General features: G+C 49.8%; 1 protein-coding gene across 5 annotated transcripts in view; it reads right to left on the bottom strand.

The window, feature by feature from the left end:
* The window catches only part of LOC135373761 (uncharacterized), a 45,899-nt gene that overhangs the window by 8,575 nt on the left and 23,334 nt on the right, over window positions 1-13,990 (bottom strand). For 4 of the 5 annotated variants that reach the window (XM_064606846.1, XM_064606845.1, XM_064606849.1 and 1 more), the window contains 2 exons: window positions 7,714-7,950; window positions 4,221-4,304 (listed from right to left, as the gene is read on the bottom strand). In XM_064606846.1, the coding sequence (XP_064462916.1) occupies window positions 4,221-4,304; window positions 7,714-7,950 (321 nt within the window). The remainder of the gene's footprint in view (window positions 1-4,220; window positions 4,305-7,713; window positions 7,951-13,990) is intronic. The other variant, XM_064606850.1, reaches the window with a different exon arrangement.

Here is a 13,990-nt window from a genome sequence, read left to right as displayed (position 1 = left end):
GGGGGGGGGGGTGCTTTGTGTACATCGGCCTTTGAATCCATACGATGTATGAATTTTCTTTTTTAACCAAACGTTGTTTTAGTTATCTCAGACTGCGAATAGATGGGTGTCAGGCTGAAAACCAGTAGAAGTTGATGGCAGCCCGGTGTCGCTGAAAGGCAAGACAAGCAGGAAGGCCCCTGACTGGCCGGCTGGAATGCAAAACGTTGCATTTTTATTGATCCTGTCAATTTCATTTGCATTGCGCCCAGTTCTGTGTGAACTATCTCAAACTATGCGTTCTATGGGGAGATGTTACTACCACGCCGTCCTCCATTTTTTGCCCCGTCTTGGGTTGGACGAAGGGGACTGTGAAGTACCGTATCAAATTCTTGAGACTTGAAAGCTGAGCACTGGGCACAGAGGGTTCAATAATCAGGTTCTCTCCTGTATCTTCATGTTTTTTCGCTCAAGTTTTGGGGACGATGACGCAAACGAAAAACTGAAGTGGTAAAGTGTTTACTCCGGCTTGGGCCAATTGGCGAACAATTATGTCCGGATTACACCTTCACGCGGACACCGAACCAAGCCTTGAATTTCTGTCTGGGTGAAATCCGGACAGATGGGAACCATATACATATATATATATACACACACGCGCGCGCGCACGCACGCACAACAAACAAACAAATTGTGCGATTTTCAGCCGGGGGGGGGGGGCTAAAAATAAAAATTGTGTCAAAATCAAAATGTCAAAAATTCATTTTTGATGTTGTGAGTTTCCTACTCTTGCATACATTCATACGGAGGAAAAGTGCGCAGCATTACCGTCGCTGTGTCAATACCTGGCATTGTAGTCCTGTTGTCAATGGCTATTCCTGAAGGGAAGAGTCAGCCCCTGACAACAGCCTAACAGCCACTCATACTGCTTCAGAAGCGGCTGTGGAAACAATTTTAAACACGCAGTGATCACCAGGCACCTTCTATAAACCTACCCGAAGCTGTGCGAGGCCCGGAAGCGAGGAGTAACATGGGTACTGACGTCATTTCCACATGAAATTACCTATACCATGCCTGCAGGCATGCTCAGCCACTTCCGTTCCGGCAGTACTCCAACACCCCCAGTACGCTATTCCGATATTCCGACGTCATGCGAATGGCGACGGAAGACGCGGTGGATCTTCCGCCTCGTGAGCAGGTGTTGCATTTTTTCCCACTAGAACACTCCGCGGGAGTGTCACTCTTGCGGATATACGGTATAATTCTTCCTCCGGCCAGCTATTGTCCAGCATTGGTTGTTGGTGGGGAAACGTGCTGCACGTCAATCGGCCAACAACGGAATGCCACCACCACCACCATCAATCGGTAAATGTAATTGACTCACTATCCCTCTGGAAATATACAGTCGACCCCCGTTTATCCGGACTTTCCCGTTCCCGACGAAATCGTCCGGATACCGGGGCATCCGGATAAATGAAACGACCGAATAGAAACGTCCTACAAAGCAATGTTTAATTAAAACACAGAAATCTCGTCAATGACAGCTGTTACATAGTATAGTGTAGGCACTCGATTCGTGCAAACTTTTGCTAATTGCATAGAGTTGAGCCACGCTGTTGCGCTGCTGGAAGAATGTCAGTGCGGGCGCAAAGTGTCCATGTCGGAGCCTTGTTTCTCACTGGCGTCATCGGCACCGTCTTGCTGCACATCATCGGAGGCAACAGCAGCAATCACACCGTCATCAGTCATAGCTGCGCACGCGTCATCATCCTTATCAACGTCAACGTAGTCAGAAACCGCAGCATCATCTACGGCAGTCGCAGTGAGCCTCTGCATCAGGGATCGCAGCTCACCTAGGGGAATGTCTTCATCGGCCAACGGGCCGTAAGCAGCAGGCCCTCGGGTTGGAGTTTTCCCTTCTAGAACCGGACAGTTACTCGAGATATTTCCAAATGACTCGACTGGTCAACGTGACCCAACGCACACAAATAGAAAAGGGGGTCATCGCGCACGGTTGTCTCCCCTACGGAGGAATGTAGGTCCCTAACGTGTGACGGGAATAACCCCAACACAGCCAAAAGGGCGACGAAGCGGGGTCAGTGTCTCCTCTTACTCACGGTAGTCCGGATAACTGAAGCTGGATTACAATAATTTTCGACTTTCGTTCCCTGGAATTATTGTCCGAGTCTGGAAGCTGAAGTCCGGATAAACGAGAACAAAATACATCCGTTTCTGTGCCTTTTGTCCGGATACCGCGGGATCCGGATAAATGAAGTCCGGATAAATGGGGGTCGACTGTACTCTCTATTGTTCTTATTATCGGCAATTGGCACATGATACGGTGGTGTGCATAGCCATAGTGCTGTCTGACTAACAACATTAAGTGTTGCGGCCCGAATAGATTAGATATCACTACCCATACGTGTTGTATGGGGGTGACTGAATTTCCCCTTTGAATAGAGTGAGGGTAGCTAATTCCGAGATCGCTCGGGTAAGGGTGTAAGCCCACCCTTGCGGGCTAGCGAAAAGCGGCCCAAAACCTCCACAACATTCCAGATCCATTATATTCTTCGGATATGTTCGTGCCTTTGCGACAGCGGGGACCTCGACGGCGAATCTCCAAGAGAGCTCGAGACGTGATGACTGAATTCTGGAGCTCCGGTTTTTTGAGAACCGTTGCGTGTCTTTCTCCGAGTTTGTCACTTGCCTCAGTTTTCTTTGTGCCCACTGACTCTATAACAGCGATCGATACGCATGGAACTTCCACACTGAACGCCGATAATGTATCAAGAGTTGATCGTCAAACTGGTGATGCATTCAGGGAAAGCCCTTGGAAGGGAGGAGTGCCGGGACAAAATCTTGAAAAAGGGTGGCTAAAAATAGCAATTTTCGTCTTCCAAGTAGCTCACTCTCTCCATGGGCGCCATACCTCATTTATTTTATTTTTATTCATCGGAACCAACCAAGCCATCCCTTCGCGTAACCAGTGCTGTAGCCAGCGGTGTGCAGGCATCAGGTCATATGGGAGGAACTCCACTAAGCTGATTTCCCCACGGATGCAGAATCACAATTTGCACTAGAAAAAATGAGCGCGTTTCCGTCGATATTCTTCGGTTTCGACGTGAAACATAACAAAATCGCCCGTACAAAATCAAAGAGAAAGCTGACGATGATTGATACAAGGATAATTCCTGGCTTTAGGTCACCAGACAAAATATGATCATGAATGACGCCACAGGGGTGTGTCTATAAGAGGACTAATTTTACCTGTCTGAGAGCGACATAGCGGGTGCTGAAATTCCTTCACACAAAAAGAAAGCCATCCCGAAGAGATCATACGGATTATCACGGGGGAGAGTAATGAACAAACTGCTCACGATGGGTAAACAAGAACCTCAAATGTAACGGCAAAAAGTGTCTGCAAAGCAACGGTGGGGCGCAATGCATTACATCGATCGTTGTAATGCTAATGGGTTAGACTTTGTGGAGGAGTAATGCAATATCATTCCATTTTGGCCAAGTAATGCGTAATGGCATTATTCATTACTTGGATTGAAAGTTCAAGCACTGTCCAAAGCCAGCAGTTACGAACTGTGCCTGGCATAGGCAACGCAAATTCTTCCATTCCAGTCCTTCCAATCTGCATCACCTCGGCGCACTGTTGTGTGACTTGTCCGACGCAAAGAAGCAAAGAAGGCCAAAGGACCCGGAGTCCCATGCAGGACCTTTTCCCGGCACCAACAAGAGGACAAACATTTCAGGGGCCTCATCAAAAACAATGAAGATAGTCAATCAGCGCAGACAGACTCAATCCCACCTATATGAAGTAACACACACAAACCCGCTCCTATCCTTAACTCGCCCAAACCTCATCCTCACCCTCCACCCACACAACAGGGTACCCGGAGCACCTAAACCCTGCTCCTACTGGCCAGCTGTAGCGGCTGCCAGTGAACCCAGTGTTCTAGATGGGTAGGAGTTGGGGGGGGGGGGTCAGCTAGGTCTAGGACAGCATGCTACATAAACTGCCTAAGATCAATTGAAGCTCTAGGTGACGACAAAACTGTGAGGGGGAGGTCAGGACAGCCAGACCCCCTCCCCTATATATACGCCCCTGCATTCAGTACACACGCGGCGCCCATGCGTGTTCTGCGCCAATGATTTTACATGAAACAACTAACGAGGATAATACATATAATCTGTAAGTAGCAAATAAGTAATAGACAAGAAAAAAGACTCACCGACTTCATGGCCTTCCACGATTTTCGACAGGTGAGTTCGGATGCCCACGCTACCTAAAAACGTCGGGATGCCAACGGCAAACTCTGAAACAAGAAATAGCAGAATGGAGCTTAAGCTGTTCCCAGAACGCTAGAAATGTTGCACGGTCCAATGATGTGGCTCTTACGTATGTCTCCTTATAAATCGTGACCTACAGAAAACGAAAAGGCACATATATTTCCAGATCATGCGGTTGCCTAGTATCAGCAGGAAGCCATTCAGTCTGGCTGGCGATTTTCAGCTCTTTTCATAACCCTGTGCAACGCTCAATCTCGGGGAATGCCACCGCGTCGAGACCATCAGGGGATCCGGTTATTTATAGAGCTTCACACGACCGCTGATTTGCTTTATCGCACGTCTTAGTTTCTTCTTTATATGTGTTTGCATGTGCTGTGCTGTGCAGGCATACCTGAGGACATTTCTGTCATTCTATGAGATGCTCCACCCGTTCCTACTTGGTCCACATATAGCTCAGCTAATGCCACACATGTAAAAGGTGCCGCACTCCAGCGGTGAAACATCCCATGTCATCATCATCCTATGCTTGTTGCTGTTCTTGGCTTCATGTCATCCATGCACACTGAAGCAGGAAGGTGCGCAGTATTTGGGTATATGCAACGTATGGTGCCTCTTCAGTCAAGTTTCCTACGTGTAGGGTACGGGTTTAAACAAGTATGATGGAGTGGAGATGGAGTGGCGTTGTTATTGAGCGGTCTGCCTGCCGTAACGGCGACCAAATCACGAATCCAGTCACTTGGTGATCTAGTTTTTAGAGGGGAACCGGGTCCTGCACGCGCAGTAGGAAATGGCTAACGAGCACGGCAAGCAATGCTAGTCCTAAGCACTCACAGTTCAGAACAGTCCGAACAGAAGAGAACATTCTCGAAGTATAAAGGGTTCACACAGTTTACCTGGGCAGTCTACAGCGGCACTCTGGGAGAGGCGTTGTATATGCGTTGCAAAGAGGAAGACTGTTGGGTCGTAGGTATGCAGCCCTGTGCTCCTCAGAAAGGCGAGGAGTCCTTGCTGGACGATCTTTCAGTGAACTCGGTTTCCCATCTGAGGGGCCACTGTCAGCAAAGCAGCTAGCCTATACTCTTAAAAATGAACTTCACCGCATAGCACGCTCTTAGCCAACCATCATCTCCAATGATATCGTTATCTGCCCTGATTTGATGGAAACGGGAGGCGTACGCCTTTTTTGTGACACTTATGCTGGTCATAATTGTCACAGAAAAGGCGTACGCCTCCCGTTTTCGACAAATCAGGTCAGATAACGATATCATTCGAGATGATGGTTGGCTAGGAGCGTGCTATGAGGTGAAGTTCATTTTTAAGAGTGTACTTGACAAACGAAGATGCTATATATACCATGTCAGCTAGCACTCAGGGATGCCAATAGAGTAGATTATGTCTACCAAGGAGGGCTCCGAGGAGACCATAGAGCGAAGCGTATTGGACAATTTGCGGCACTCTCCGAGCACCGTGCACTCTTAAAAAATGAACTTCACCGCATAGCACGCAATAAGCCAACCATCACCTCGAATGATACCGTTATCTGCCCTGACTTGTTGGAAACGGAAGGCATACGCCTTTTTTGTGACACTTATGCTGTTCATAATTGTCACAGAAAAGGCGTACGCCTCCCGTTTTCAACAAATCAGGTAAGATAACGATATCATTCGAGGTGATGGTTGGCTTATTGCGTGCTATCCGGTGAAGTTCATTTTTAAGAGTGTGCCTCCGAGTATCCATCGCAGCTGATTATGATGTGTGCTAATGGCTCAGATCTGTTGCAGGTGCGCCTGGAGTGGTTTGTGCGGTCCCATTTGTACTCCAGCGTGCGAATCCTTGCGCTGGTCGTGCGGACACGCAGTAGCAGTGAGGAGTCGTCCATGCTTATGCTCCAAGAGACAGTGATTTATCCAGACCACCCTACACCCCATGAAACGTACCCCCCAAATGTTCAGTGACACCCCCCTAACTTTTTCACCTGTGTACCCCCTACAGGGGGTGCCCTTGCGATTTCAGCTTTAGACGCATGTCGGTAATGATATGTTAAGCTGTAATGATGTAACTATAATAATGACCCCCCCCCCCCCTATTTTTTCCAACACCCCTCGGCTTGGATTCTGGATAAACCACTGCGGCCGGAGGTGTTGCTGTGCTGGAGAGGTTGCCCTCAGTTTCCAGGTGTTGGTTGTTGGTTCGTCGGAGTGGAATGACCAGATGCGGGTCCTTATGGCCTGTCGGCAGATGTATTGGCTAGGAGGAGTCCTGAAGACCGTCGCGGTATGGGCTGCCGCTTTCGCAAGTCGGTCAGCTGGTTCGGTTCCCGGCACGCTTTTGTGCGAAGGTAGCCACTGGAGCGGAATGGTTTTGCCTTTGCTTGTATTTGTGTGTGGGCATAAGTCTCCGGCGTAAGACGCTGGCCGCCGTCAGCGCGGTTTCTGACATGATTTTTGGCCTCATGGAAAAAAGTGTGCCCCATCAAGCGTAGTGTAGCGGGCCGTGGACAACGACGAAGATGGCCACGCGCCCGGAGCACCTGCCTCAGTTCCACCGGCGCGGCCATGGAGATAGGCCACCGTCATCGCCTCTCCGTGGCATACCATCACCGTCGGTCGGGACTCATGTAGAGGAACAACACCTCCTCTACAGTAGTTCGCAAACACAGACGTCAAGTCCTACACAGTCAGAGAGCAAGAACACACACATCTTCACCGACGCGTCATGCTTGTCTTACGGGAGGCTATTAATTGTCTATAGACCCTTTTCACTGACCTCATTCCGTCCGCCATACTTTTGTGTTCGCACGTGCTCGCACCACAGTTAATGCTGGTGGCGTGCACGCGCCATGCACAAAAGTATGGCTGCCACAAGCAGGGGGAAAGGCTATGCCGTCTGCGACAGTGACGTCAGATGAAAAGAGTCTATTATGAAGCGTGCTGCACCACCTTTTCTGACATCAGTTGATCTCAACTAATTATGAAATGGTCAAGAACGAAGTAGTGCATTCCTTCGTAGCAAGTAACTTGAACGTAACTCATTACTCTTCCAAAGTAACTTGGGAACTTCGAGCTCATCTTCATAACTTGGAACTTCACAAAGTAACTTGACTTGTAACGAGTTCCATTAGGTCGAGTTACTGCCCTGTCTGTGACAAACAACAACAACAACAAACAGATGATGACAATGACATGGGGTGCTTCACCCTTAGGGTGTCGCACCCTAAACCAGTACATGTGAGACATTAGATGAGTGAAAATGAAGTGAAATGAGTGCAATCGTTCACAGAGCTAGGGGTCCTCGTGTAGCTGTGCTCCTCACCTCATCATTTTATATTACCATCATCATCAGTGCATGTGTTTCCTGTTGTTGTTGGCATCTTTCATTTCGCAAGGACAAATTTGTGCACTTTAGCGCGTCCTGAATGCATAAAGCCATACTCACGAACGTAATATAACCAGTCCTTGTAAGCTAGCCCGCATATAACGAACTGGGCCACAGAGAAGAAAGTTCCTACGGCAGCCATCCAGAGATCTGATACTTGCCGCACCCGGGTGAAGAGAAACATGGTGGGAAAGTAGAATGCGTAGGTGACCCCCGAAGACACAGCGTTCACTGTGGTGTAGTAGGCCACGCTCCAAGAGTACATCTTTCGCACAAAGTAGTAGGCCACGGTTGAGGCTGGGAGGCAATAGCAGTGCATGTATAGACTTTTCTGTACTGTATAGAGCACCACCTACTAGATTATAGCGACCATGTTATAGGCACTCCTTCCTAGTGAGTGCCGCATTTGGAAGCTACCGGTGGCGCCACTCATCGGAGCGGCCTCAATTTCTGTAACACTGTGTACTTCAGCTTTCCTTAGTATTTTTGTACAAGCGGTAGATGTCCCACGAGAGATGCTTCTTTCTCAAGTCGATTATCATCATCATTCTACACATTTTCATAGGAGCTGTTGCTGTCATATAGAACTCTTATAATAACTAGAAACCAAGCCAGCGAAGAGGACATGTGAGGGCGAGGTGAGGCCGACATGTGAGCCGCCGGTAGGCCAAGCGTGTTACGAACGGCGGCACCTACGAGTTCCCTGCGCTGTTGTTTCATGTTGCAGCACAAGTTTTAAACCGTACGATACTCGTTCCCTAGAGAATCCAAGCGCACAGGTGATGGCAGACAAGACAAACACACTTCGCACACGGCATGGCACACAGAGCAGAGCGGAAGCGACCTGCATTGGATTGGATACCGTTGCGCCGAACCTGTCTGGTCTTCACACGTCGAAAGGCTGTGGCGGAATCCGGCCCAATCCAAAATATTGATCATGGCGCCTCCCGGACTTGGACATTGGGAGAGGGTCTTGCATCGGTACAACTCCTTTGCTCTTCCCCATCACTCTCTCTCCCAGCTTTTCTTCTGGCCTTTCTGCTTACGATTTCTATGGTTGCTGTCGTCCTTGTCGTCTGCTACGGTAGTCGTACGCCCGCTTCTGCGCGTTCAAAATTCGAATTTCCATTGTCCAATCATGGCGTAGATCTCGTGGGCCGATGAGCAGCGCCCCTAGCGGATCGTGCGGACGGGCTTCTCGTAAGGGTTGCCGATTATGACATGGACGTTATAATGTTGTAGGTTGTGATATAGAGAAGCCTCCGGAGGCAGTCTATGCAACAAAACAACCACATAGCGAGTCGCTTTCGAGAAGCCCTGTGCAGCTGGTATTGAAGGAGAACAGTTGACCCGTTCATTAATTTATCGACTAAATCATCTAAATGTCAAAATCATTGTTATTGGTCTACCTACACGCGTCAGGCGCCAAAACTTTCTGCACAGTATCGTACATGGAAATACGGGATTAAAATTTGTTGACTATTTAAACAACAATAAGAGTTGAGCAGAAACACGACAAGCTGATTTGTGAGTTTCGTTGCAGAAACTTGACGCATTTAGTTTCTCTCTTTTTTTTTTTCTCGTACTACACTCTTAAAAATGAACTTCACCGCAAGCACGCTCCTAGCCAACCATCATCCCAAATGATATCGTTATCTGCCCTGATTTGTTGATAACGGGAGGCGTTCGCCTTTTCTGTGACAATTATGAACAGCATAAGTGTCACAAAAAAGGCGTACGCCTCCCGTTTTCAACAAATCAGGAGGCTTAATCGCTTCATCGTCGTTACGGTCGCTACAAGCTAACGAGTGGCGGGAAATTCAAAAAGGTGGGCACGTGACACATTGCGCGTGACGTGTACCACGGCCTTCAAGTATCGCGCGAAGACCGCTGTGCACGTGTTTTATCACGTGCCCACCTTTTTAAATTTCCCGCCCGCCTTTTTGAATTTTCTGCCACTCGTTAGCTTGTAACGATCGTAACGACGATGAAGCGATTAAGCCCCCAGGGCAGATAACCATATCATTCGAGATTATGGTTGGTTAAGAGCGTGCTATGCAGTGAAGTTCATTTTTAAGAGTGTATACGAGAGAGTGAAACAAGTTGGCTCCAAGTTTAACAGATATTGAAATTTCGGCAGCTTTCTTTGGTGCTCTTCCGGATTTTCTTAAATTCAGTCGACTATATACACTGTTAAAACAGAACTTCACCACATTGCACGCTCCTAGCCAACCATCACACCGAATGATATCATTCTGTGCATTGATTTGTTGAAAATGGGAGGAGGCGCCTATCTGGGACAGATTATCTTGTCCCAGATAGGCGCCTCCCCCCTGTTTTGAACAAATCATGACACAGAATGATATCATTCGGTATGATGGTTGGCTAGGAACGTGCTATGTGGTGAAGTTCTGTTTTAACAGTGTAGGTGCTGTCAGATTTTACTTTTCAAATGTTGTGTCTCGTTCTATAGTGTGCGACACGATTTTGATGACGTTTTCAATGCTACTCGCCTTGGGCCGGAAGGCGTACGCCATTTCTGTGACAATTATGAGCAGCATAAGTGTCACAAAAAGGCGTACGCCTCTCGTTTTCAACAAATATCAGGGCAGATAACGATATCACTCGAGATGATGGTTGGCTAGGAGCGTGCTATGCGGTGAAGTTCATTTTTAAGAGTGCAGTTACAAAAATTGTCACAAATAGGCGTATGCCCAGCGCTTTCCACTAATCAGGAATGACAACGGTATTATTCTGCGCAGTGGTTGGCCTTCACCGTGCCGTGTGGTGAATCCGGGCGCCGGCTGTGCTGTCTGAGTGTTTTCCCTGGGTTTTCCTCAGACACTTTAAGACAAATGTCGGCACAGTTGCTTGTGAAGTCGGGCCAGGATGCACGACCCCCACGACCCCCTGCGATAGTCGTGACGTTGCCCGCCTGAGCGTAGCCGACGACACTCCTAAAACCAAGGTGGTGGTGCTCGTGAAAGGGCTCGCCGTTGTCGGCCTCACAGAGGTGGGCAACGTCACGACAGACGCCCTGGGGAAATGCGCGTCCTGGGTCGACTTCTAAGGGAACTGTGCCGACATATGTCTGAAAGCGTCTGAGGAAAACCAAGACTCCTAACCCCTAAACCCTAAGCTAAACTCCTAAAACCAAGGTGGTGGTGCTCGTGCAAGGGCTCGCCGTTGTCGGCCTCACAGAGGTGGGCAACGTCACGACTGAAGCCCTGGGGAAATGCGCGTCCTGGGTCAACTTCTAAGGGAACTGTGCCGACATATGTCTGAAAGCGTCTGAGGAAAACCAAGACTCCTAACCCCTAAACCCTAAGCCAAACTCCTAAAACCAAGGTGGTGGTGCTCGTGAAAGGGCTCGCCGTTGTCGGCCTCACAGAGGTGGGCAACGTCACGACTGACGCCCTGGGGAAATGCGCGTCCTGGGTCGACTTCTAAGGGAACTGTGCCGACATATGTCTGAAAGCGTCTGAGGAAAACCAAGACTCCTAACCCCTAAACCCTAAGCCAAACTCCTAAAACCAAGGTGGTGGTGCTCGTGAAAGGGCTCGCCGTTGTCGGCCTCACAGAGGTGGGCAACGTCACAACTGACGCCCTGGGCAAATGCGCGTCCTGGGTCGACTTCTAAGGAACTGTGCCGACATATGCCTGAAAGCGTCTGAGGAAAACCAAGACTCCTAACCCCTAAACCCTAAGCCAAACTCCTAAAACCAAGGTGGTGGTGCTCGTGAAAGGGCTCGCCGTTGTCGGCCTCACAGAGGTGGGCAACGTCACGACTGACGCCCTGGGGAAATGCGCGTCCTGGGTCGACTTCTAAGGGAACACTGCCGACATATGTCTGAAAGCGTCTGAGGAAAACCAAGACTCCTAACCCCTAAACCCTAAGCAAAACTCCTAAAACCAAGGTGGTGGTGCTCGTGAAAGGGCTCGCCGTTGTCGGCCTCACAGAGGTGGGCAACGTCACGACTGACGACCTGGGGAAATGCGCGTCCTGGGTCGACTTCTAAGGGAACTGTGCCGACATATGTCTGAAAGCGTCTGAGGAAAACCAAGACTCCTAACCCCTAAACCCTAAGCCAAACTCCTAAAACCAAGGTGGTGGTGCTCGTGAAAGGGCTCGCCGTCGTCGGCCTCACAGAGGTGGGCAACGTCACGACTGAAGCCCTGGGGAAATGCGCGTCCTGGGTCGACTTCTAAGGGAACTGTGCCGACATATGTCTGAAAGCGTCTGAGGAAAACCAAGACTCCTAACCCCTAAACCCTAAGCCAAACTCCTAAAACCAAGGTGGTGGTGCTCGTGAAAGGGCTCGCCGTTGTCGGCCTCACGGAGGTTGGCAACGTCACGACTGACGCCCTGGGGAAATGCGCGTCCTGGGTCGACTTCTAAGGGAACTGTGCCGACATATGTCTGAAAGCGTCTGAGGAAAACCAAGACTCCTAACCCCTAAACCCTAAGCAAACTCCTAAAACCAAGGTGGTGGTGCTCGTGAAAGGGCTCGCCGTTGTCGGCCTCACGGAGGTTGGCAACGTCACGACTGACGCCCTGGGGAAATGCGCGTCCTGGGTCGACTTCTAAGGGAACTGTGCCGACATATGTCTGAAAGCGTCTGAGGAAAACCAAGACTCCTAACCCCTAAACCCTAAGCAAACTCCTAAAACCAAGGTGGTGGTGCTCGTGAAAGGGCTCGCCATTGTCGGCCTCACAGAGGTGGGCAACGTCACGACTGAAGCCCTGGGGAAATGCGCGTCCTGGGTCGACTTCTAAGGGAACACTGCCGACATATGTCTGAAAGCGTCTGAGGAAAACCAAGACTCCTAACCCCTAAACCCTAAGCAAAACTCCTAAAACCAAGGTGGTGGTGCTCGTGAAAGGGCTCGCTGTTGTCGGCCTCACAGAGGTGGGCAACGTCACGACTGACGACCTGGGGAAATGCGCGTCCTGGGTCGACTTCTAAGGGAACTGTGCCGACATATGTCTGAAAGCGTCTGAGGAAAACCAAGACTCCTAACCCCTAAACCCTAAGCCAAACTCCTAAAACCAAGGTGGTGGTGCTCGTGAAAGGGCTCGCCGTCGTCGGCCTCACAGAGGTGGGCAACGTCACGACTGAAGCCCTGGGGAAATGCGCGTCCTGGGTCGACTTCTAAGGGAACTGTGCCGACATATGTCTGAAAGCGTCTGAGGAAAACCAAGACTCCTAACCCCTAAACCCTAAGCCAAACTCCTAAAACCAAGGTGGTGGTGCTCGTGAAAGGGCTCGCCGTTGTCGGCCTCACGGAGGTTGGCAACGTCACGACTGACGCCCTGGGGAAATGCGCGTCCTGGGTCGACTTCTAAGGGAACTGTGCCGACATATGTCTGAAAGCGTCTGAGGAAAACCAAGACTCCTAACCCCTAAACCCTAAGCAAACTCCTAAAACCAAGGTGGTGGTGCTCGTGAAAGGGCTCGCCATTGTCGGCCTCACAGAGGTGGGCAACGTCACGACTGAAGCCCTGGGGAAATGCGCGTCCTGGGTCGACTTCTATGGGAACTGTGCCGACATAGGTCTGAAAGCGTCTGAGGAAAACCCAGACTCCTAACCCCTAAACACTAAACCAACTTTACCAAGCACCCCTACTAACCCTAAAACAACCGTAAACTAAAACCAAGGTGGTGGTGGTGGTGGTGGTGGTGGTGGTGATGGCGAAAGGGCAACTTCGCCGCATAGTACGAACCCAGCCAATCGTCGTCCCGAATGACATCGCTCTCTTCGCTGATGTGTTGAAAACAAGGGGCGTACGCCTTTGTGTGGCAATTATCATAACTGAGTAAGTGTCACAAAAAAAGACGAGGCGTACGCCCCGAGCTTTCCACAAATCAGAAGCGATAACGGTATCATTCTGTGCAATGGTTAGCCTTCAGCGCGCTATGTGGTGCAGCTCTGTTTTAAGTCCCATCATCATCATCGCCAGCACCTCCGTTAATTCCACCCAATCGTCCTGGTCAATCTCGCTATGTACTTCTAGTTCACCATACGTATAGTGGCTCTCACGGTCATCTTTTGTTTTGTTGTTTTGTTTTCCTCCCTTTCTTTTTTTCAATAAACATATCCCCCCTTCCCCACCTTTTGTGAGGAAGAAGAAGGTGAAGAGCGCACGCCAAGCAGTTCCACGAAACCACCACCTCCACCATCGCTAGCCGACGATTCTCCGTGTCCACTGATAAAGAGTGCTTGAATGACCTGACATCACAACACGCAAGGGGCAGCTGAGGAGATCGCTGGCGCCGCGTGCAGCATTGTAAAGCTATTTTCCGTGGAAATTCGCACTTCCCAAAGGGAGCAGTTC

The sequence above is a fragment of the Ornithodoros turicata genome, unplaced genomic scaffold (assembly GCF_037126465.1).
Source record: "Ornithodoros turicata isolate Travis unplaced genomic scaffold, ASM3712646v1 Chromosome31, whole genome shotgun sequence".
NCBI lineage: Eukaryota > Metazoa > Arthropoda > Arachnida > Ixodida > Argasidae > Ornithodoros > Ornithodoros turicata.
The sequence above is the reverse complement of the archived record's forward strand: the minus strand, read 5'-3'. Positions and strand labels throughout refer to the sequence as shown.